We start from the raw sequence: 23,863 nt of genomic DNA on the forward strand, positions 1-23,863 counted from the left end.
CCTATACGATTAAACACGCCTGTAACTAATCCCAACACGCTTTGACAACCAATATCAGCGATTGCAAATTTTAATTCATATTGAATATTTTTATGCCACCATTTTAAATAACAAGTTCCCTGAATGGAAATACAATCACCGCTATAGGATTGAAGTTTTATGTTATTATTAATAGTTAAAATATCAGTCTTATATCCTAATTGTAAGAATCGTTTATACGACAAAACATCGTCCCCAGAATCCAACTTAAATTTCTCAGGGCCGTACTCGCCTATCAGAATCTCAAACCAGTAATTTGACAAACAATAATTGATTTCACAGACATTATTAAGAACGGATATAAAAAATAAGACGTGTGGCACTCGGGGACTGCCGCGGTAAAGCTATTGTATAGCATGCCTTTAAGCCACACCTCCGTGTCCGTCGGAGTGGGGAGCGTGAGATTTTTTCGTTACGGAATTTCTCGATTCGGTCCCCGCGCTCAAGGCCCGCGATAGAAGCTATGCAATAGCTTAAAATGACTCACAGTTTTCGTCCACGTAATTTTCTAGCACACTAATATCGTGTAACTTTCTAACACTTTTTTTTACTTTGCACATTCTAGCAAAATGACCATAATTTTCACACACAAAACACTGCACCGAAATAGCCGGACACTTAGTAGAATGACTGCATTGCCCCCCACACCTGGGGCAGAAGCCCGTCGCCGAGGTGGAAGCGCGCTGCTCGTCAGGGTGCTGTTTTATTCCTTTACAGTGCATTCAACTTTTAACTTTTCAACTTTTAAATTATTAAAATTAGTTAAACACGGTTTCACCTGCGGACAAAACCAAGGGCAGTTCTTCCATTACCTATTTCAACCCTTCAAGGGTTAAAATTTGAAAATAAGAACTCTCTCCTGAAACGTTAACTTCTCCCCAAATTTTATCCAAATTGTTGTTGTAGTTTAGTCCAGACGTAATAATATATTTAGTTACAATATAACATAACTAAATATATTATCTCGATAAGACTTTCGATTTCGATTTATAAAAAACCGCATTCATATCGAATTATTACTTCGAGAAACTGCACGACAGGCACAAATTGCGTCATTTACACTGAGGTTATTTTGTATAATTAAATATTAACATTATTAAAAAAACATACTCACAATTAATGAAATGAACAAAATCACCCACTAGATCCGAAGTCCCGGGTTCGATTGCCAAAACAAACATTTACGCGATAGAAAATTATTTTCGATTCACGTGTGATATATATTATTTTTATACTGAGAGCTTCTATTGCGTGGGAGTGTAAAATTCGTTTCCAACGGCCGTTATTCGTTATTCATAACGAAACGTGTAAAGCAGCGGCATGTTTGTTTTTCATTTCACGCGGGAAAAAATAGCAAACGATATAGGCTAAAGAAAGAATTTATTTTAAGGTGATGAATTAATTTTTCTAACATTTACGGCCCTTTTTAAACCTTCGTAATTTTTATATTATTAAAGTTGTCGTGATGAAAATTCTTGACAAGAAAGTTCAATAGTAACACAATACGTCTACCGTTTTAGAAACATGATTCCATGATATTTTCTCGATAGAAAAAAAATACAAAGTTCTCATTGTTATTTTTTTATAATCTCTGGCATCTTCAAAATAACAAACGTAAAGTTACGACTTTTTGGATATTAACTATAAAATATACAACCTATACGTCTACCGATTTAGAATTTTGAAATATGCGATGGTTTTGAAATAAACAAGAAATACTTGAAATTAGCGCGCGACCAGCCAATATAGTGAGAGCCGCCCTGTACCTTCCTACCAGTGTTGCCAACCGTACTATTTAAATCGTATTTATACGACCTTTTTGGCTTTGGTACGATGTACGATCGTAAATTCCTAATCGTACGCAAAATATACGATCTTTTCAAATATTAGAATAACATGGAAAAAAAAAATTCCGATTAATTTTATTTGTTGATATAAAAAAACAATAACAATCTTTTAGATTTGAACAAGCCTTAAACTTTTTTTTTATTCATAATGCACTCATCCAACCATTTTTAAACTTGAACGAGCATTAAACTTTTTTTCGAATGCGATCGAGTATTCAGTCACGTCAATTTCAAATTCGAAATTCGAAATAAATTAATGATAGATACAGTGAATGGAACTTTGTTGGCTGCACAACATTTTAAGGAATCAGGATCATGTATCGATTTCCAGCCATCCAGCAACATGTTGTGCAAATTAAATTTAAGTAGTTAAGTACAAAAGAATAAATTCTTCGACTCTTGCATCTGATGTTGCGTGTATTGACTCTGATAGCGACTGATATTTTAATTTATATCCATACATGGCACTGCTGTGTAATCCATACTAATATTATAAATGCGAAAGTAACTCTGTCTGTCTGTCTGTTACTCAATCAAGCCTTAACTACTGAACCAATTTGCATGAAATTTGGTATAGAGATATTTTGATACCCGAGAAAGGACATAGGATAGGTTTTATCCCGGAAATCCTACGGGAACAGGTATTTCTTTGAAAACGCGGGCGAAGCCGCGGGCGGAAAGCTAGTATAATAATAATTAGTGATTTAATTATAATAGATAAATTTTATCTATCTAAAACTTTGTATTTCATTCTATTAAAAAGTACAATTACATTTCTTATTTAAATAATTTGCTGTACTTAGTTTCATTGAATTTTTTAAAACGTACTATTTTTTTTCTAGAATTCTTGGTAAAATACGATTTTCCCTAGTGTGTGATACGATCCTCTAGAAAATAAAGTTGGCAACACTGCTTCCTACCCCGATCGCTGCACGAGTCATTCCCAGTGGGTCGACACTTTAGAACATCGTTTTGGTTAGGCTTCCATTATCAAGCAATTTTAAACTTCATTCAATTGACATAGAGTTCAAATTATTTTGTACTTTTCCAAGACCTAAGGTCAAGTCTGGCTTGCCAACATTTAGAAAAAATAAAAATATTTCTAATGTTGGCCTCTCCGATGTAATCATATATGAAAAGATTTAATATTTTAGTTTTAATTATTTATTATTATTTCTTCTTTTTTTTTAAACCTTATTTTTGTACATTTTAATTTTAAGCTAGTACATTAATAAATTATTTCTTTCTTTCTTCAATTTCTTGTCAATGGTTAAGACTTAAGCATAGACAACGTCTTGATGTTGATTTGTTGTTTGAAATTTGAATTCAAAATGGCGTTTTATTTTATTGTTTTGGTGGATGTTAAACAAAGTTTGTTCTTCGTATATCGTAAATTTTGTTATTTACCTACTCAGTTAATGTACAGTACATTTTTTAATTTGTAATATTTCTGCCAAAAGTGAAAAAAGAAGAAAAAGTGTTATATTGTGTAAACAATGTTAAAATCTTTGTGTGTAATAATAATAATTGTGATTTGTGACTAAATATTTGCAATATGTACCCAATGACTGTTCTCTAAGGAAGATAAAACATAATAATTACATAAAAATTTATGAGTAACGTCTCTAACACGTCATGTAGAATCAATTGGAGGAGATATTATTATGTCCAAAGAAAACAACGGCTTCTTCATATACAATTCCAATATGGCGATCCGACCGGCAACGATATATTGGTATCGAAATTTAGAACGAGATTTAATAGAAATCCCGCAAAATATTTCAAGGAAAAGTATAAAATGTGAATCTAGTTGTATTCACATAATATTTCAGCCGAATTCAGTTCTACAGGCCTAAATAAAGATATTCAGTAAAATTCAAATGGAATTATCCATTTTTGCTGATAATAGTGTTTTAATATTATATAAAAATGTTATTATATAATTAATATTATAATAAACTTATTGATCTACATTGTTGTTTTATTTTTAATTTCCTATAAATTTGAATATATGGATGAGAATTAGTAGTGTTGTTACCCAGCATCGATAATTTTATCGATATCGATATGAAGTTTTATCGATACTAGCACTCACAAAGAGACATCACTAGCAACGTCTACTTTTTAAATGTTGGCAGCAATGTGGGTCATGTTTGACGTAAACTTTTCATAGGTTGGTACATAAGATTTGACCTAAGTAATACATGCATATGTGTGCGTGAGCTCGAAATCGAAGTACTGAGTGCCGTCTCTTACTATATTACTTGCTCTGTGGTCATTCCCGCTACGGCCGTCACACGGGGAACTTGTGTCGCTCGCGCAATCGTAAAAAAGGGTGACAACACGATAAGACAAAATGAGACAAATGGGGACAATAAAGAAAATAAGAAGAAGAAACATAAAGGTTGGAGGAAAAAGAATGCTTACAATTGGAACAAATTAATGAAGTAAGTTGGTTTTATTTTAAATTTGATGATAATTGTATTATAGACGATGTTTGATATGTACCCCTGTTTTAAGTACATAACGAATGTGTAAGATTTTTTCATTTATAGCATAGATAATCTTTTCAGAAATCCGGAATCCAGAAGGAAAATAAACCCACTGATTGTTCACAATGTGAACCCACTCCTTCGTAAGTACCTTTATTCAGTCAAAAATGTATGTTATCAACGTTCTACTGGTTTTATCGCATGATTCCATTTTTAGCAAAAAGCAACAAAGTGCAAAGAAATAAAAAATCATGGTGAACTTAGTGGAAGTATGGCGGACATAATATGGAACAGGAGCTCATTGGAGTAGTATTATATTTAAAAAAAATACGAAATAATTTCAAGAATTACATTTCTTAGAAGGTGGTAGATAAGTATGTTGTATAAAGAATTTGATGTTGATATTTATTTCATTTATACTTACTACACCTGTGCGGGAAATTGCTTAGTAATAAAACAGGTTCATATTCATATTTACATAGTAATGTGAGTTTTCATTTCGAAAAATTTTGTGTAAGTATATTAAATTGAGTTCCTGGGTGATCTGGAAACACAATTGGGCCCGGAAGATGGCGCTGCAGTCACTCCTCCTAATGACATGAACCGATTTGGATGAATATTTGTGTGCACATTTCATTTTTGTGGGATGATTGGTTGATTCGCTTTCACATTAGCTAATATTATGTATTTTTGTTGTTAGAAAGTAAACTTAATTTAATGTTTATAATACATTATTATTGGTATAAATAAGCCAGTGTTCGTCTCACATTGCTGTACCTGCCTACCTACCCTACCAGGGCCTAACTTTGTTCTGGCTATTTTATTTTGATTATTTGTAATGAATAATTACAATTATAATAGAGTGCAAAAAATAAATACATGCGACAATATATTTTGTGTTTTTTTTTAAACAATTTTTTTATTTAAAAAAATATCATTCCGACCGCGGCTTTGCCCGCGTGGAATTAGGTTATATCGTGAATCCTGTTTTATCCCACAGAAGTGTTCAGTTCGGATAAAAAGTATCCTATGTGTAAATCCAGGCAATTAGCTATATTTTATCAAAATTGGTAATGTAGTCTTGACGTGATTAAGTAACAACTAACAAAAAAATATACAAATTAACATCCAAAGTTTCGCATCAGTTTTACTGTATTAGTGATATCTTCCACTCTTGACTTTGACTGAGAAGAATTAGGGTTTATAACTTCTTTCAGAAATAGTACCTTTCATTTCTGGGCATGATGTAATATCTACGTCAGCATCAAATTCTATCTAAATCAATTCAGTAGTCCGCGTTATTGAGTACCATTTCATTTTTTCAGAGTAACAATATTTTTTGTTATTTTAAAGATTATTTATAACCTGTATTATTTTGTAATAAAGTAAACATTACGAAATAATAATAATTATTAATAATGTCTAAGTAGTTGTTGGAAAGAAGATTATTTGTTTATAAGCAAGAAAATAAAACCAATAAATCAACAATTGAATAAATTATAAATGTATAACAATATTATAACTGTATGACGACTCCATACATGTTTGTCCCGAGTCGGCCAGCGGCAGCGCGGCGAGTTTGCAAGAATGACTTCGCGCACACCGGCGTTCGCGATAGCGAGCTATTAGACTCCGCCCGCCAAGCAGTGGATTTTTTTTTGTGTATCGTCTTAAAGCGGCGCTACACGCTGTTTACAAAATTGTATAGATAGACTATAGTACCGAGTACGTACTTTTCACTAGTTTTAAATAAATATTCAGGTGTAGAATTTTAATTTTATAAACATTAAACAGTAATCAAATGTTTGCTTCATACTAAAATGTTACAGCTTCTATAACGCGAATCATGTAAAAAGAACGCTGGATGAAAGTGATGGGGTGTGTTTTGGCATGTATCGAGTTTAGCACGAAAGTTATTTACTACTTATTTTATTTTTGAAGTAGGCTCTCGAGTCGTGGCTTCGCAACTACATATTTGTTATTCTTATACCACCTCATAACACCAAATAGACCAATAAATCGCCAATGCGCAGCGTAACCGTCAGCGTTCTTTTTACATGACGCGACCTATACAACCTGTAGATAACTGATTCTTATTAGGCATTACAGTTTTTGGTCCATGGCATTACTTATTATTGTGTAAGAGGAATATACACCCCTACATAGTTTTAATATTATTTTCAAGCATTATCTTATCAAGTCAATAACCTCTTAGTCTCCTCTCAGTAGGTCACACAGTCATTGTACTTAAGATTATCGTTATTTTGTTATTTTTCGTCGCCATTTTCATGTACGTGACCGACGCCGAATGGTTTAGAGGTCATGGTATACAAATAAAACAATTTGATTATGCGAGATAACGTGCCAATTATTAACAATTAGGCACTCGAAATTAATCGAACTAATAATGTCTCTTTTAAAAATAGTTTCGAGATCACTCTTTAGTGATAAGGCCGCCCTCTGTGCTAATTTAGCTATAAGTTTTAGTTTTAAGTAATTTGTATAACTAGCATAGTAAAGTGTTATAAATAAATAAATAGTTTCACCATAAATGGAATAGGTACCTACAATTCACATGATTCTTTGTGGTAATTTTAACGTCTTTACGATATATTCTTGTGTGGTAAATTGGAATGCCTATATTTCAGAATAATTATAATAGAAACTACCAAATAAATTTAATTACAAGTGCATTAAAAAAAAATAAGGTAGCCTTGTATTTTGGGCTAAAAAATTGAACCAATTAGAACAAGGGAAAAGCGCGCCAAATTCCACAACCTCCTAGTTTTTCCGCTTTTTTATCGTCACCTCTAAAAGGTCAAGGCAACGACCTTTCCGGGCATAAGGCGAAGCAAATTGCGAACACTTGTCCATATATAAATAATTATTCATATGTTAAATAAAAACTTGTTTCTTATTCTATTTCACCCTTACAGACGTAACCTTGAATGTGTTTATTGAACCGCAAATGAGGTTACACTGAAGTCTACTAGACTATAAACTGTTATGACATCGAGATCATGATTCATGATATATTCATTACATGATATATTCGGGCATTTCTCCGCGACTCGACGTCAACTGTCAAGCGCCTATTTTGCGTGAGAGAGGGAGGTGGGGGAAACTAGCTAAAACTGAAACCACCCGAGTTCCTCCATGAAGCCAAGCACCTTGTGATTCATAAATGAAGAAGTAGATGGAACTTTCTAGTTACATAATATGTAACGGTCACTTGAACATCTGACTTCAAAAATTTTAAAATTTTGTTGGACATAAAGGTTAAGACTATACCTATATTATGTTCTTGGCGAAAGTTATAGCAAATTAATCAAAAATAAAATAATATGTGTGATAAAGCATTTTATATAGACATTCTAGTAAGTATACTCTCCTACACTACATTTCTTTTAAAGTTGTCTTTCATAGTCAGTTTTAAATGCTTTTCTAACAACAAACTGGTTAAAATAAACTAACCTAACTAGCTTAGCGCCATAACAACAAGCATCAAATAAAAATACATAATATATGTTCCTTAGTGATAATATTCAGGGAAACTTCAACATGGATAACAAAATATATAAAGCGCTAAAAAATTATGCATAATGTGATGCAATAATAATGTTTACTTAAACTACACATTGGCTTTAATCAATTTAAATTTTTTATCTCATCTTATAATTTAACATTTGGAAAAATTGTGCAATTATGTTATTAACTTGGTACTGTATAAATTAAAAGATGTGTAAGGGCTGTACACGGATCGCTTCAAGCAGTTGAGACAGACGGCTTGAAGCCGCGACCGCGCGGTGAACTATAGACATTCATTCACTGCCGTACACGGACTGCTCGAGCCGTCGCGACCGCTTCAAGCCGTCAACTGCGCGGTTTGTAGCGACCGTTTGAGTAGTCCGTGTACGTCACTCAGCCGTTAAGTGCTCGAGCCGCCCATGTACGGCCGCTCTAACTAAAATAATTGTATATTATTTTATTCCTACATGCAATATTGACCTCAATTTGCTGACTAATCCCAATAGAGTTTTACCAAAGAACAATAACTTGTATAAGATGAATAATTAAAATGAAGCAATATAAAGAAATATGAAGTAGCAAGCTACAAGATTTATATAATTTTCTTTTCAGCAATAACTACAAATGTTCTGCACTCTCATTGATAAGATGAAGGACCTAAGACATGGTCAATAAAATAATAAAAAAAGCAACTTTATTCTAAAGGCATGATGTGACAGACATGCATAGAAGTTTTCCTTAGTTTCAATCAATTTATAAAATTTGTGAATGGATATTAAAAAATAATTATCTTTAGAGATGATAATAATTTTGATATATGCAGTCAAAGATCCAGATAAACTAGTATATTAACATAATATTAAAATAATATAGAAATATTTTATTCTGCATTTACATATTGACTTTATTATTATCTACTTAAGGGGGCGCATAAAGCAAAATAACCAATCTTCTATTAGATGATACGTGTAATATGCAAGACCAAATCTAAAAAATAAAATATGTATATATCAAACTAGATGATATGTTCAACGATTCTGTTTAATCAAAAACATAAAATATTAAAATTTACTCGATAAAAAAAAATCACCAAGTTAGCTCTAATTTTCACACTTTTACGTTTTCTACTTGACATGGTAATACTTATTATGATTTTTTTTTTCATAAACAATTATATTAAAACATTTGCAAGATATTTGTCAGAGCATTTTGTGTAATTACTTTTAGTTTTGGTTTTATCTGCGATAAACCACTTTTATCGTGACAAAATCAAACGTTTATCTCGAGAAAAAAAGAGCGCCTACATATTTTGAAGATTACTTAAAAAATAAATGAATTTAAGGACTGTATGTAGTATTGTATTATATCTCCTTGTATTAAGAATATCGGGTAGGTCTGAGAAATTGTAGTATATGCATTTGTACAGTTGCAAGACAAAAACTACAGAACATATTTTTAAATTTCTTTCCCAAGTAGAAAGTTACCTCTTGACAGAGTAACATATGATTGGGAGAATTTGGCTTGCTTCATTATGTACATACTACATTACTATGAAATACTAATAATATTAGCTGTAGTAGTGTAGAAGTTGAGTTCATGCCACAAAAAAAAATTCAGAATGCAATTATAAAATGCTTTAAATTCTTCTAAGATACATATAATAAGATAAATATTTCAAAAATATAAAATAATTCAATATGCCCATATGTTTTGGTTGAGATAAAAACATTGCTGTTGAATACATGTTTTTGTAAGTTATATTAATAAATAAAAAGCAATTTTCAAATTTCATTTTATAATGTTGATTCTAGTCTAACAGGTGTCTTCTGTAGTTTTTGTTCACAATAACAACTGTTCATTAAGAAACTAAAATAGCGAAACTCAATGATTATTTATTGTTTTATTTCTTTCAAACGTCACTTACTTTCAACTTGAGTCCACTGAAGTCAATAGCGTGACTTAGATAGTGAAAGTTCACAACAATATTAATACTTATATGATGATTTTGTTAAAATTACTTCATAGCATAAAATTATAACAGCAGTGTTTATAAATCATGAGCTTTGTTTAAATTATTGATAAAGATTAGTAACAAAGTTAAAAAGAATGTCATAGTGACTTTCCTTAATGTTTTTATCAAAGTTAATTAGAGTTGTATTCAATTTTTACAAAAATATAAAATTTTGTATAAATTTTAGAGAGTACTAGATTAAATACGATGCTATGAATAATTTTCTATTTTTATAAATTAAAAATAATATTTTTTTTATTTATAGGTACATACATTCGATTTTAATCTTGATCAATCTATTAATGTATAAAGATAGGTGTTTACAAGCTTATGTTACGTAAATGTAAAAGTGTACATTTTTATTAGTCCGATAAGTAATACATCAGACAAAAAATGAAAACTGCGACGGAATAACCATCACAACAAAAGAAAACCTTACCTACCTTCGTTTGTAATCGCTAAATCATCCAACAGGATTTCTTTGTTCAGAAACGTCTCCTCACTTTTATGTATTATTATTTTAAGAGCACAAAATGTTTTTATTACCATTGATTTTCAACAGAACGTACACTTTAACTTTTCACAACTGCACGATTTCTCTTTCATTGGCAACTTCAACAAACCACTGAAAAATTTGACGTTTCATCGCAGCATGAATTACCAAAAATAAGTCCAACTAGAAAATGATACAGTAAGAAACTAATTACTGATTACAAGTGTGTTGGTTTATAATTTATAATTACTGAAGATATTAAAAATGACTCTCTATCAGGATAGGAAGTTAAAATAAAATTAGAATCACTAGAATTGTGCGACAAATCACAATTCATAAATAGATAGTCACAGATTAGAAAATAAAGTTCTTAGCACCCGTCACCGGCAATAACAGAAATCACAGATTAATAAAATTAATGCATGAAAATTACCGGTTATAGAATGTCTGTTTATTCGATCAAGATCAAGTCGAGGGCAGGCATTGTATCATTGTCTGTATTTTATTTAGATATTAATTCACATGAGTTCATAAGTATATTTTTTTTTTACTGAAATAACATTCAATATCAACATAAATCTATTCTAATATTATAAAGAGGACTACTGGACCGATTTCAAAAATTCTTTCACCATTAGAAAACTGCATCTTCACTGAGCAACATAGGCTAGGTTTTATCCAGGAAATCCTACGGGAACGGGAACTATGCGGGTTTTTCTTTGAAAACGAGGGCGAAACCGCAGGCGGAAAGCTAGTTAAGCAATAAAAAGAATCATCGTTATGAGTACTGTAGAATAATAATTAATATACATATTATACTAAATTGGACTAACCTAAATAACTAGGCTGTTTTAGCAGGGAAGCTATGAGTGTGATGAGTATAAACATCAAAGGGTTAATTATTACGCTGAAGCCTCAGCTGAAGTCTAGATCTGTGACAAAATATATAGCTCTGTCTTTTTCGCACGAAGTCAGGGACCCTCGCCCCCAGAGTTGTGATTGGATATTGACTAAAAGCGAGTGCAGTGATTGGTAGACTGACAAAAACAATTTTCATTCGATATCAAAACGGTTTTCAAATGTGGTCCTTTATTTATTTTTAATTTTAGTTTTATATTCTACTTCGCGAGTGAGAGAGACCAAAACCTGTGCCGAAACTAAGGTAAACTTTGAAATTTTCCTATGATAAATAAATATATTACTTACCTAATTTTAATTCCATTTAATTTAAAGTAAAATTATATAATACAAAACATTTGTGTATACCCACTGTATACCTATACACGTTACTATATATACATTTTAGTTCTTTCTGTGGTTCTTTCGTTTAGTTCTTGGTTTAGTTATTACAGTTCACTTTTTACCTTGAGCCGGTGTATCGGAGGAGCGATTTCATTATGCCATATATTTTGAGGATTTGTTATTTGCGTTTTTCCGTTATCTAATTATTGAACCAGCAAGCCATAGACTTTAAATCGTCATGAATTGAAAAAAAACAGCAGTTAAAATATGGTTAAAATCTTTAAAATATATAAAATGCTGTGTACCTACACACAGCATTTTATATATTTTAAAGATTTTAACCATATTTTAACTGCTGTTTTTTAAAAAAAAAGACGTGTGGCACTCGGGGACTGCCGCGGTAAAGCTATTGCATGCTATGCCTTCAAGCCACACCTCCGTGCCCGTCGGAGTGGGGAGTGTGAGGTTTTTTCGTTACGGAATTTCTGGATTCGGTCCCCCCGCTCAAGGCCCGCGATAGCAGCTATGCAATAGCTTAAAAAATATTTTCCTACCCCACATAGTTGCTATGAAATTAGTTTATCATGTGTCTACCTACATTTACTAAAATGTGGAAATTTTCTTTTAGTTCTAGAAATAAAACACAGCACAAAATTTAAAATAACTATTTATTTACAAGACATAACAAGCATTATGTTACATGTACATCTAATTAACAGTGAGATTAGCAAACCCCACGGGAGGGTATTTTTCTAACATTTCTGCCATGGCAGAGGGATAAAACGCCATAAATTTAAATCTTTCTCCCATCTTCTGTGGGTCCACTAGCATGTTGTAAGAGGCTATTAACTTTTCCTTATCTTCTTCATTTTTTACACTATTTATCAATACCTGAAAAAAATAATGATCAAGTAATCTATACTAATACTAGCGGTCCGCCCCGTTTTCGCCCGTGGTACCAACATGTTTAAACTATCCTATCTCTCAAGTTGGATCGAACTGCACATGGTGTGCGAATTTTATTATAATCGGTTGAGTGGTTTAGGAGTCCATTGAGGACAAACATTGTGACACGAGATTTATATATATTAAGATTATAAAGCTAAAGAGTTTGTTTGTTTCAACGCGCTAATCTCAGGAACTACTGGTCCGATATGAAAAATTCTTTCGGTGTTAGAGAGCCTATAAGGCTATATATAATATCATCACGCTAAAACCAACAGGAGCGAAGTAATGCGGGTGAAACCGCGGAGCACAGCTAGTTACACAACAATCACAGACAGGCAAGTGACAACATTAGTTTAGCTACAAAAAAAAGTTTTAAATTATACTATGTATCTCTTAAAAAAATAATATTTGCATCATTTTTTTCTCATAATCTATTGTCGCTTGCAGCAATATTACCTCTAATCGAGCTTTAGCCTGCATGCGATCTAAAAAGTCCTTCTGCAGCACTGGCCCCATGACGATAGCATAGTTATCTCTTCCCGGTGCCTTTGACGCGGCCACTCGTAACTGACTAAAATCCACATCAGCTGTGAGATCTGAAACACCTGGGTTTTCTAATGGATCAACTACTTGGTGCTTGTGGAACGCCTGAAATTGCAAGAATATTGTAAGTATGAGCAAATGCAGTTTTCAATGTTGATACATCTAAAAATTTAAATGCAGGTATTCTGAATAAGATTTTGAGTTCTAGTTCACGAAACAAACACATTTTACATGACACTAACCTCTCTGTGAAATTTGCAAGTATATTATGGCCATATTACTACAAAAATCTTACCCTGAAAGTATCTCCCTTTTCACCCTCATGCCCATAATCTGCTATCAACGCAAGACCACCAAACTGGTCAACCCTCTCTGCCAACTGTCTGGCAATTCCCAAAGACCTTGGGCTGACTTCTAGCTCAGTTCTATCTCCTGCGTCTAGAGGTGGACGGACAAGTAATTTGACGCTTTGTGTTTCATCTCCCGATATTCTGTAGTATGGCTTCTGATTTTCATCTAGATCTATTAAAATTTCCCTCCAGCCTTTGTCTGTTTTCTACAGAAGATTGAAAAATATATTTCTGGTATCTATCCCTTACAGAGATATCATGAAATAAGCACAAAAATGAGAAAAATGTAATGTTCAAACTTTCTGGTAGAAAAATTAAAATTAAATCTACACTAAATAAAAACTTGTTAAGTAATTTTTCTAACTTGCTGTTTATATGGTTTATACATATTATGAATATTAATGTGTTATAACTAACTACCGGATCTTATATTACTGTAGTTTTCTTACATAATATTATATTGTTTCAAATAATCTACCTCCATTTATACTTACTTCAAACTTGTGAATTGGTAATACATCAAAGAATTCATGTGCGATATACCATGAAAAGTTCTCTGGGACCTTCTTGAGATCATTATACCAATATACTTTTATGCCACTTACTGTTTCACCCTGGAAATTTAGAAAAAAAATTATAATAATATCCCACTATTCATTCATATTTTGACTTTCTAGAGCAACTGACAAGAATGAAGAAAATAATCATGAGAATCAAATTAAATATAGTAAATATGAAAAGAACTATATTACCTCTCTGTCATAAGGTAATTCAATATCACTTTCTTTATGGTTCACACACAATCTGCCAGCTTGCAACAACTGCATTGTCTTTGATATTTCCACAAGGTGTATACTCAGCTCATTGGCTTTGTATTTAAACTTGTTTAAGACCTGACAAGATAATATATTTATTAAACTAAATATCTGTAAGAATCTAGTATAAACACATATTCAATATTCGAGTCAATTCTTTCCTGAGTGGCAATAATACATTAGGTTTATAAATATAAAGATTATGTTGTGTTAATCTTTAATTTCTTATTATTTAAAAACTAACCCACCCTTAAAAAGTCAACCATTAAAGTACCATTACCAGGTCCCAGCTCAACGATTTGTAGCGGTTTACCCGAACCCATCTTTTGCGTTTCCGAGTAAAACCATATTGCTAATACTTCTCCAAATAATTGACTTATTTCTGGAGAGGTTACAAAATCTCCCTGTTGACCAATTACTTCTTTTTTCATATAATACCCCTCTGTTGGGTTAGTTATCACTATGTGCATATATTCAGCTACAGTTAACGGACCATTTAAGCGTATTTTTTCCTTTAATATATCCATAATACTAGGAGCATCGGCGACTGAAGGCATTCGTAGGGTTTTTGGATCCGGTCTCTTTACAACTTTGTACCCTTTTTCTCTTTTACACATCATAGATAGAAGGGCGGGCCTACTAAATATACGATATGTGCTTCGTATATTCATGTTTCTTATTATTTTCGCTTACAAAATAAAAATTTCAATCAATTTTGCGATTATGAATTCGATTTGACAAATGACAATCAGCTGTTTTGGTCAAAGAGATGTATTATTTGTATGCTTTACCGGTTTTAAAGTACAGTACTTTTAAGTTCTTAAATTTTGTGTTCTTAATGATATACTTTTCAGCAAAGCGATTCACATGTTATTGTTCTTATGATAATTATTATGTAATGTAATGGATTCCTTTGTTAAATGTATTCGAGAAAAGTATAATTTTATATTTATAAAAAATCCACTACAGTGCGTACAACACTACCAAATCATGTCAAAAACATTTTTGGTGTCAGTGTCAAAATGACAGTATTTTAAATAACACGAAATTGTGGTTTTTTGTGGAACGTAGAAAATTTATTTCTATAATAATTTATAATAAATAGTATAATTACTTTACATAGTATATATCATAATAAAAAGTAGAGAAACATTTTTACAGTTGTATATACACAATACGAGCTGATAACCTAATCGGTACGAACAGTGCTTGCCACACGTGTTGATCTTAGGAAACATTAGCCAAAATGCCTGAAGAGGGAAATATGGACTCAGAAGCGAATACCAAGTATAAAGACGGTGTCAACCGTAATGCCCGACTTATAGTAAGAAATATTTCATTCAAATCTACTGAGGAATCATTAAAAGAACACTTTTCAAAATATGGAACTGTTGAGGAGGTCAAATTATTAAAGAAACCTGATGGAAGGCTTGTTGGATGCGCTTTTGTGCACTTTACACATGTGCCGATGGCAAACAAGGCGCTAGTTGAAACACATAAGAAACCATTTCTAGGTAGGTAATGTATAGTATTTTATTACCTGTGCCGCGAGGTTTCACCCGCGGACGAACCCGTGGATAAAATAAAATATTTCTGACGCTCATGTATTATTCTGATGACCTATGTTACTGTAAAGTTTAATTTAAATCTAGTAACAAACATGGATACATCTATCCTCATAAACTTTCACATTTATAATGTTAGTAGGATAGGATAATCTATATAATACTGGGCATATTATATAAATACATTGTTATATCACTCTTTCTACTTACAGGTAGACCAATATATGTGTCATGGGCAGTACAAAAGGACAAATACACTGGAGAGTTGCCCAATAGAGAACCAAATCTGAAAACCGTTAGCTTTTCTTCTGACGATGAAGAGGGAACACCTAGAGTTAAAGGTATGTTGACTAACTATTGATTAAACAAAACATAGTTTGCATAAGAAGCTAAGGGCCTAAAATTAAGAATATTTTGTGAAGACAGTGGGATATTGTTTTGGATTGGATATGATTAAGCATCTTAATAATAATATATTTCATTCACATATGCGTTGCTATAAACATAAGTATTTTTCTTCTCCACAATTTTTGTAGGTATAAAACTAATTAAAACACACACATTTAATAAATATACATTTTTTATTTTTTATTGATGAAGTCTACTCTTATTTACAGAAGAACAAAACGGGGAAGTGCGGAAAGCAAAGAGAGAGGAGAAAGTAAAGAAAGAGGAAAAACAAGTACGAATAAATCGTAACGCTCGGCTCATCATCAGAAATGTTTCATTCAAAGCCACAGAAGAAACACTTAAGGAACACTTTGAGCCCTATGGTACTATACAGGAAGTGAAATTATTGAAGAAACCAGATGGAAAGCTGGTTGGTTGCGCGTTTGTTCATTTCAAAAATGTACCAATGGCAAAGAAGGCTCTGCTCAATACAAATATGAAACCATTTTTGGGTGAGTTAAATTTTTCATTCCGTATTCATGTGCTATTTATAATATTTTTATTTGTATGGGAATGATAATACTTTGGATATGTCACTTTGAAACTTTGGAATATGTGATTTATATTATAGTAATATTCTCAAATAACATCATAATAAGACTTATTCTAACCACTTTACATAAAAATGTGTTTTAATGTTATTTTAATTATCACTACATAGTATAAAACAAAGTCGCTTTCTCTGTACCTGTGTAGGGACACAAGCATACATAGGGATGTATGCTTGTGTCTTTAAAACTACGCAACAGATTTTGATGCGGTTTCTTTTAATAGATAGACTTATTCTCGAGGAAGGCTTTAGTAAATAATTTATTCGGTTTTAGAAAAAGCGGGCAGAAAACTAGTAACTTATATAATAAAAGTGTGTTATATTTGTATAATTTTTGCATTGTAATATTTGTTATGTATTACTTTCGTTTTATTGTTATATATTGTTCTTATGTTCTTTCACAGGTCGTCCCATATCCGTTGATTGGGCTGTAGCCAAAGACAAATACATGCAGCATGTTGTTAACCAACAAATTGAGATGGAAGACCAGGTGAAGAAGGAAGACGATTCTGATGATGATGATGATCACCCACCGCTAAATATTTCTAGTGAAGATGTTAAGGAGGAAGTCAAAAGTGAGTCTAAATTTCTAATAACATACTTAAGAAAATCTTGGAAAAAAGATTTGCATATCTTCGATTTTTCAATTGTTTGAATGGAGACAAATCTTTTTGCAACCTTGCATAATAAGTAATAACTTCTATAGAATATGGAAACATTACAGAAATAAGAAACCATTTCTAGGTAGGTATGTTGTTGCAGTAAAATCAGTCATGATAGCAATAATAAAAAATGTACAATAGAGAAAACATTCAGTGAAATTAATTGTCCATGGTGGATGGCCACATAAGTGCACAAGTATGGGTTATAAAACCTTGTGCTCAATCAACCTGTAATTAGATTATCCTAATTTTAATACATTTTTAATAGTATAAAGTGTAAAATTCTAAATTATAATAGGTGAGTCAGACAGCGAAAATAGTGATAATGAATCAGATGATGAAAAGCCAGAAGTCGATTCTGATGAGGATGAAAGTGATGACGATGGTAAAGAGGATGGGAATGAAGAGGATGATGAGGATGAGGATGATGAGGATGAGGATGACGACGATGAAGATGAAGCAGAGGATGATGATAAAAGTGTAACTAGTACACAACCAGAAAGGCAAAGGTATGTTTTGTTTGAAGATACAAATTTAGTTCTGTTGCTATAGTGATTTTCATTTTAGAGGAAAATGTATAATCACCTGTATAGTTATAATTAAAAAAAATTACATTAAGTGTAATATTTCATTTAATTTTTTATAGGTGTAATAATAACAAATTGAAATATTGATGTATTTGTTTTGTCATATGCCCAGTAAAATTAAATTATATAAATTTAAAGTATCCTCTTTAAATATTCCACCAATACTTGATTTTCTATAAGTAATATACTACATAATAAAGGTATTAAACTATAAATTTCAGGATAAAACTAAACGACGCCGAGGATGGATGCACAGTGTTCTTAACAAATGTGCCGTTTAGTATAGATAATGAACAATTACAAGCATTTGCGGAAAAAACTGGCCCCGTTAAATACGCACTTGTGTGTGTGGACAAACTCACCGAACATTCTAAAGGATCTGCTTTTATTAAGTTTGTGGTATGTATGTTTGGATAACTTTATCTAATATATAAAAATCCCGTGTCACAATGTTAGTTACCTTACTTCTCCAAAATGGCTGGACCGATTTTCATGAAATTTCCTGTGCATATCGGGTAGGTCTGAGAATCGGCCAACATCTATTTTTCATACCGCTAAGTGATAAGAAAGTAAGGCAGAACAACGTTTGCCGGGACAGCTTGTATTTTATAATTTTATAATATTATATAAACTAAATATCGCGCTTTATCAAACAATACTACGAGAGGCTAGGTTCTTTATTATAAGGCGTAGCTTAATAACAAAAAGTGTCAACATTTAATGAAATTACTAATCTGTAACATTTAAATACAGTTGTTACCACTGAACTGATTTTAATTAAATTTAGAGCAAAGACAACAATGCACATAAACAACTAGACTCAGTCGCCTCTAAAAAGACCATCTGAAAATGTCCGAGTGGCGTTCTATAAAAAAATCATTGAAATTAACACCTTATTACGTGCCAGTAATGTTCAAAGTCCCTTGTATCGCTGATAAGTTCGCCAAATCGAAGTTTTGCTTGTTTCGTAGAATCTTTTATCGTAATTTTTTTTGTTAATTGAACATCACTAAACTTTTATCCATTATCAAATATATATTTTTCAGAACAAAGAAGACACAGATCGCTTCTTAGCATTACCGCCCAGTGAACTCCGACTCGACGGTCAAGTTATGATGGTGAAGCCAGCACTTAAAAGGGAAAATGTACTCAAGGATAAGAAACAGCCGAAAGATAATAGAAATTTGTATTTGGTGAAAGAAGGAGGTTAGTTAATATAAATGAAATCAATTTTTAAATTACAAAAACGATTTTTACATATTATATTTTTCTATTACGAAAATCCAATAATTTTCATAAAAATATAAAGAATGGAAAGAAACATGATCGCTAGGTCCATAGAGAAGAAGTTAAAGATCGAGAGATTAGACGCAAATTCTGCGCCACGATCGATATTTTTGAAGTGAAACTTCTTTATCGGGGTTGGAAAAAAATTTAGTGTTACATTTTTTCGTTACGCGTGACATTTTTCCGTTACGCGTCATCTTGTTCTTATCCATACCACGCGTGATTCGACGTATTTCTGTCAAGTTGCATATAGTAAATTATTTTTTTTGAAAAATAAGGTTATAATGTACACTAGTACACGCACACATTTTTTTTATTCGAAAGTATACTTTAGGCTAATGACGATCAAGATCATGATGTTGATGTTGTTATCGACAATGTAGAAGTTGTTGACGGTGATGAGGATGTTGGCGATGAACGTGATGATGATGAGCATGTTGATGATGAGTTAGTGTGTATGGCAGTGTGTGAGTGTTAAGAAATGAGTTAGCACTGAGTGAGTAAGTACAAAGTGAGTTAGTACAAAGTGAGTTAGTACAAAGTGAGTTGGTTCACAGTGGTGGTGGCCGGCACGAAGGCGGCGCTGGGCGTGTCCGCGAGCGATATGGCGAAGCGACTCGCGTTAGAGAAGAGCAAGACGCAGATGTTGAAGAATTTGAATAGGTATGTTGATTTGTTTTTTTTTATTAAGCTATTGCATAGCTTCTATTGCGGGCCTTGAGCGCGGGGACCGAATCGAGAAATTCCGTAACGAAAAACTCACGCTCCCCACGGGGACGGATACGGAGGTGTGGCTTGAAGGCATAGCATGCAATAGCTTTACCGCGGCAGTCCCCGAGTGCCACACGTCTTTTTTTTTAAATGGGAGTATTTGGAGGTACGTTAAAGAGTGGAATGCAGTTATCATTTTGTTAATAATTATTTTGTAAGTATGACTTTGTCAGGTGAATTGTTTTTATTTTTTTACTTCAGAGTTGGCTTTTCTCTGTAGAAAATGTTTTCCGAATCGGTGGTTTATTACTATCTCTATTAAGGCGATGCAAAAGTGTTTTTAAACGAAGTATAACTGAATTAATGAAATATGAGTTTGAGTTTATATCCAGACCAAGCCAGAATAGCATTTTTTTCTGTCTAATTAACATATTTACTTACATAAAATTTCAATTGATCTTCATTATGTCCTTTCTTCCCTTAGATTTGTGTCCCGCTACCGTCTCGTAGTATCGAACCTAACACCCAACTACACGGACGACACATTACGACGCCTGTGCCGTCGGTTCGCGAGCAAGGGCGCTGTTATCACTGAGGCGCGGGTCATGAGGGATTTAAGGGCGCCGTTACAAAAGGACGGGAAACACCCGTGAGTATGGCCTTTATAATACGCACAACACACACACACACATCACTACATAGTATAAAACAAAGTCGCTTTTTCTGTCCCTTTGTATGCTTAAATCTTTCAAACTACGCAACGGATATTGAACGGTTATAGATAGAGTGATTCAAGAGGAAGGTTTTAGTATATAATTTATTAGGTTTTAGACAAAGCGGGCGAAGCCGCGGGCGGAAAGTTAGTCTATTATAAAGTCATATAGGTGTAAATGTTTTTTTTTGGAAGTGAATTAAGTAAGTCGAGGTTACACTTAGCATAATAATTATTGTTCATAAATAAAAAAAAGTTAAAAAACGCGTAACACACACACACACACACATTTAAGTTTATTGTATGGTTTTCTTATTATTAATATTTATGTTTTGTTTGCAGTTCCAAAGGCTACGGCTTCGTAATGTTCACGCGGCACGAGGACGCGCTCGCGTGTCTCAGGAAATTGAACAACAATCCCGATGTATTTGATAAAAATAATGTGAGTAAAAAAATCTAAATACGAATGTCATTTCTAGTCAAAGTCAAAATATAAGCTTAAGTTTTATATGGAATTGTGCACAGAGGATTTTATGTCGTTAAATGTCCTTTGGTGCATTGTTAGAAATTTGTACGTATCGTAACAGATAAAAAAGATATACCTTTTTAAAAGAGACCAAAATGAAGTACACACATACAATAGAAACGTTTGTGTACTCTGTAATCTTAAAAAATATCCCTTTGAGTAAATAAACAATTTATTTCTGGACTTATTTTAACTTAAAAGTTCTCTAAGAGTCATATTTCATAACTAAATGGGTCACCAAATATTAAAGAACTATTATTCCCTTTCAGAGACCCATCGTGTCCTTCTCAATTGAAGACAGAACAGCGTTAAACGCAAGAAAGAAGAGATTGGAGAAGTCGATAGCAAATAATCCTTTGGCCAACAAGGACACAGAAGATGGCGCTAACAAAGGCAAAGGCAAGAATAGAAAACGAAAGAGGCCAGCCATACCCGACGAGAGTTACGCGAAAAAGGCGAGATTTGACAAAAAACCCCAAGAAACAGTAGGAAAATTCGTAAAAAGACCAGATAATGATCAGATAGATGAATACACAGGGTTAACAGCCAAAGCAGGCGCGCCACACAAAATGAGGAATAACCATAAACTAAAGATGCAAGCAGATGTACATAGACAAAATGTTAAAAAGGAGAAGAAAAAGAGTAAGAGATCGTGGCATTTGAAAATGGCGGCTAGAGAGCGGGTGAAGCAACCGAAACAAAAGATTAATAAGAATAAAACTGGCAAACGGAATAAGAAGAGGAAGTTTAATGATGATTTTAATTAATGTGTAAATATATTTGTTAAATGATTTTTCTGTTTTTTTATTCTCCTAGAAAATTTACCTACTGCTGTACTCCTTTGTCTAATCCTACTAATGTTATAAATGCGAAAGTTTGTGAGGATGGATGTATGTATATTTGTTACTCTTTCATGCAAATACTACTGAACCGATTACAATTAAATTTAGTAAATATGTAGAGGGTAACTTGTATTAACAGATGGGATAGGTTTTATCCAAGAAGTACGGGAACTATGCGGGTTTTTCTAGTATGAATGCTAGTGTCTAATAAGTCAAAACAACAGTGTTTGTTGCATAAGTTAGCTTTCAAGAAAAAGCTACATAGTTCACGTTCCCGTGGGATTTCCGGGATAAAACCTATCCTATGTGTTAATCCGAGTTACCATCTATATGTGTGCTTAATTTCATTGTAATCGGTTCAGTAGTATATTTGCGTGAAAGAGTAACAAACACACATACACATCCTGAATCCTCACAAACTTTCGCATTTATAATATTAGTAGGAAGCATTCCAAAAGAAAGTAGGTTTAAAGCTTGGCAAAAAAATTTACATGTTGGCAGTTGGAAGTAATTTTATTTCCCAAAAATATTTGGTTACATAAATAAAAAAAACAGAACTGTTTCCTCTTGCTTACGGTGTTATGGTGTAGTGAAGAAGCGAATCGCTTTTTAGAAAAGAAACAAATACAATTATAATAAAGTAGGATATATTTTTTTTTTTTTTTATTATCAGAAACAAAATAGGTTTACAGATATATTAGTGTACAGTTGTGAATTAAAAAACCACTGAGGTTTATAGTAATGTTCGTATACAATAATTTAAACAAAACAATTTCGGTTTAACTGTAGAATACATAAATTGAGTCTAAAGATTGCACAAAAATAACAGTTTTTTTTTATAGATACTTATAACTATAACATCAACTACAGTTTGTCTAGATAATATTGCTTAAGTTTACGTTTTATGTTTATTTTGGTGATAAAATTAATATAATTTCTTAAATTAATATCCAACCCATTCAAGATATCTGGTAACAAGAACGCGGTACGTCGTTGGCCATATAAATATATTTATAGGATTTTAGACGATTTTTTCTTGAATATAAGATATCCACAGTTTCCATAGTACTCGAACCTCTTCCTCTTTAATTATTTTTTTTCATAGCATTTCATAGCTTTCTTCATATTGTAATCGAATAGTAAAATTTTCGCCATCTTCACACATAAACACAGCGCTTGCAGCACCTCTACCAATAATAATAAAAATAATGTAACTATCTACGATATGACCAAAAAAAAATGACCATTTCATCTAAAATCCGTGCGTTTATTTGCCCATATCGATTTCATACCATTGATCTGCTCAAACCACATCATGATGTGGCCAATAGACATTCAATTATGCCTTATCTTCACTATAACTTCTTTATGCCTTATCTTTATGCCTTATCTTCACTATAACAAAAATATGGTGCCACCAAGCCTTAGGCTGGGTTGCATCATGTTATTTAATACTTTTTCAATAACAGACATGTTAAAATAACGGTTAGAGAAAATATGAGTTGCAAAATTTTATAGAGGACGTCATAATTTTAACACTAACTATAACTAATAACCGCTCGTATTTCACTGGTTCAAGCTATTGTTAACGTTAATTTTAAAATAAATAAAAATTTAAATAAATAAATAAATTTTACTGTTAAAGCTATTGTTTTCGGTAAAT

The 23,863-nt window shown here is 32.4% G+C and overlaps 4 protein-coding genes and 1 long non-coding RNA gene across 9 annotated transcripts in view; 3 read left to right on the forward strand and 2 right to left on the reverse strand.

Annotated features, from left to right (window-relative positions):
- Window positions 1-10,776, reverse strand: part of Ubr1 (Ubr1 ubiquitin ligase) — a 53,483-nt gene extending 42,707 nt beyond the window's left edge. For 3 of the 5 annotated variants that reach the window (XM_089711372.1, XM_089711373.1, XM_089711370.1), the window contains exon 1: window positions 10,361-10,776. The gene's annotated coding sequence lies outside the window, so the exon portion shown is untranslated. The remainder of the gene's footprint in view (window positions 1-10,360) is intronic. The other 2 variants (XM_089711375.1, XM_089711374.1) reach the window with 1 other exon arrangement.
- LOC149477027 (putative Ras-related protein Rab-33) overlaps window positions 1-23,863 on the forward strand; it is an 85,948-nt gene that overhangs the window by 55,611 nt on the left and 6,474 nt on the right. The window lies entirely within an intron of this gene.
- LOC149477029 (uncharacterized) lies at window positions 4,181-5,690 on the forward strand. The gene is made up of 3 exons (XR_016317749.1): window positions 4,181-4,333; window positions 4,460-4,521; window positions 4,596-5,690. It is a non-coding gene; the product is annotated as an uncharacterized LOC149477029 (long non-coding RNA).
- LOC149477030 (protein arginine methyltransferase NDUFAF7 homolog, mitochondrial) lies at window positions 12,304-15,117 on the reverse strand. Its single transcript, XM_089711364.1, has 6 exons — window positions 14,557-15,117; window positions 14,246-14,386; window positions 13,988-14,107; window positions 13,439-13,699; window positions 13,057-13,248; window positions 12,304-12,543 (listed from the first exon to the last, which is right to left on the reverse strand). The coding sequence occupies exons 1-6, from the start codon at window positions 14,977-14,979 to the stop codon at window positions 12,361-12,363; spliced, it is 1,320 nt and encodes a 439-aa protein (XP_089567490.1). The 5' UTR covers window positions 14,980-15,117; the 3' UTR covers window positions 12,304-12,360.
- On the forward strand, window positions 15,325-22,150 carry LOC149477031 (RNA-binding protein 28-like). The gene is made up of 11 exons (XM_089711379.1): window positions 15,325-15,822; window positions 16,086-16,214; window positions 16,491-16,775; window positions 17,278-17,448; window positions 17,834-18,044; window positions 18,344-18,521; window positions 19,169-19,328; window positions 19,967-20,072; window positions 20,605-20,769; window positions 21,175-21,274; window positions 21,628-22,150. The coding sequence occupies exons 1-11, from the start codon at window positions 15,555-15,557 to the stop codon at window positions 22,123-22,125; spliced, it is 2,271 nt and encodes a 756-aa protein (XP_089567505.1). The 5' UTR covers window positions 15,325-15,554; the 3' UTR covers window positions 22,126-22,150.

Source organism: Colias philodice, chromosome 26, assembly GCF_061535455.1.
Source record: "Colias philodice isolate Cphi_HAF_F1 chromosome 26, ilColPhil1 Martin Lab GWU primary, whole genome shotgun sequence".
Taxonomy (NCBI): domain Eukaryota; kingdom Metazoa; phylum Arthropoda; class Insecta; order Lepidoptera; family Pieridae; genus Colias; species Colias philodice.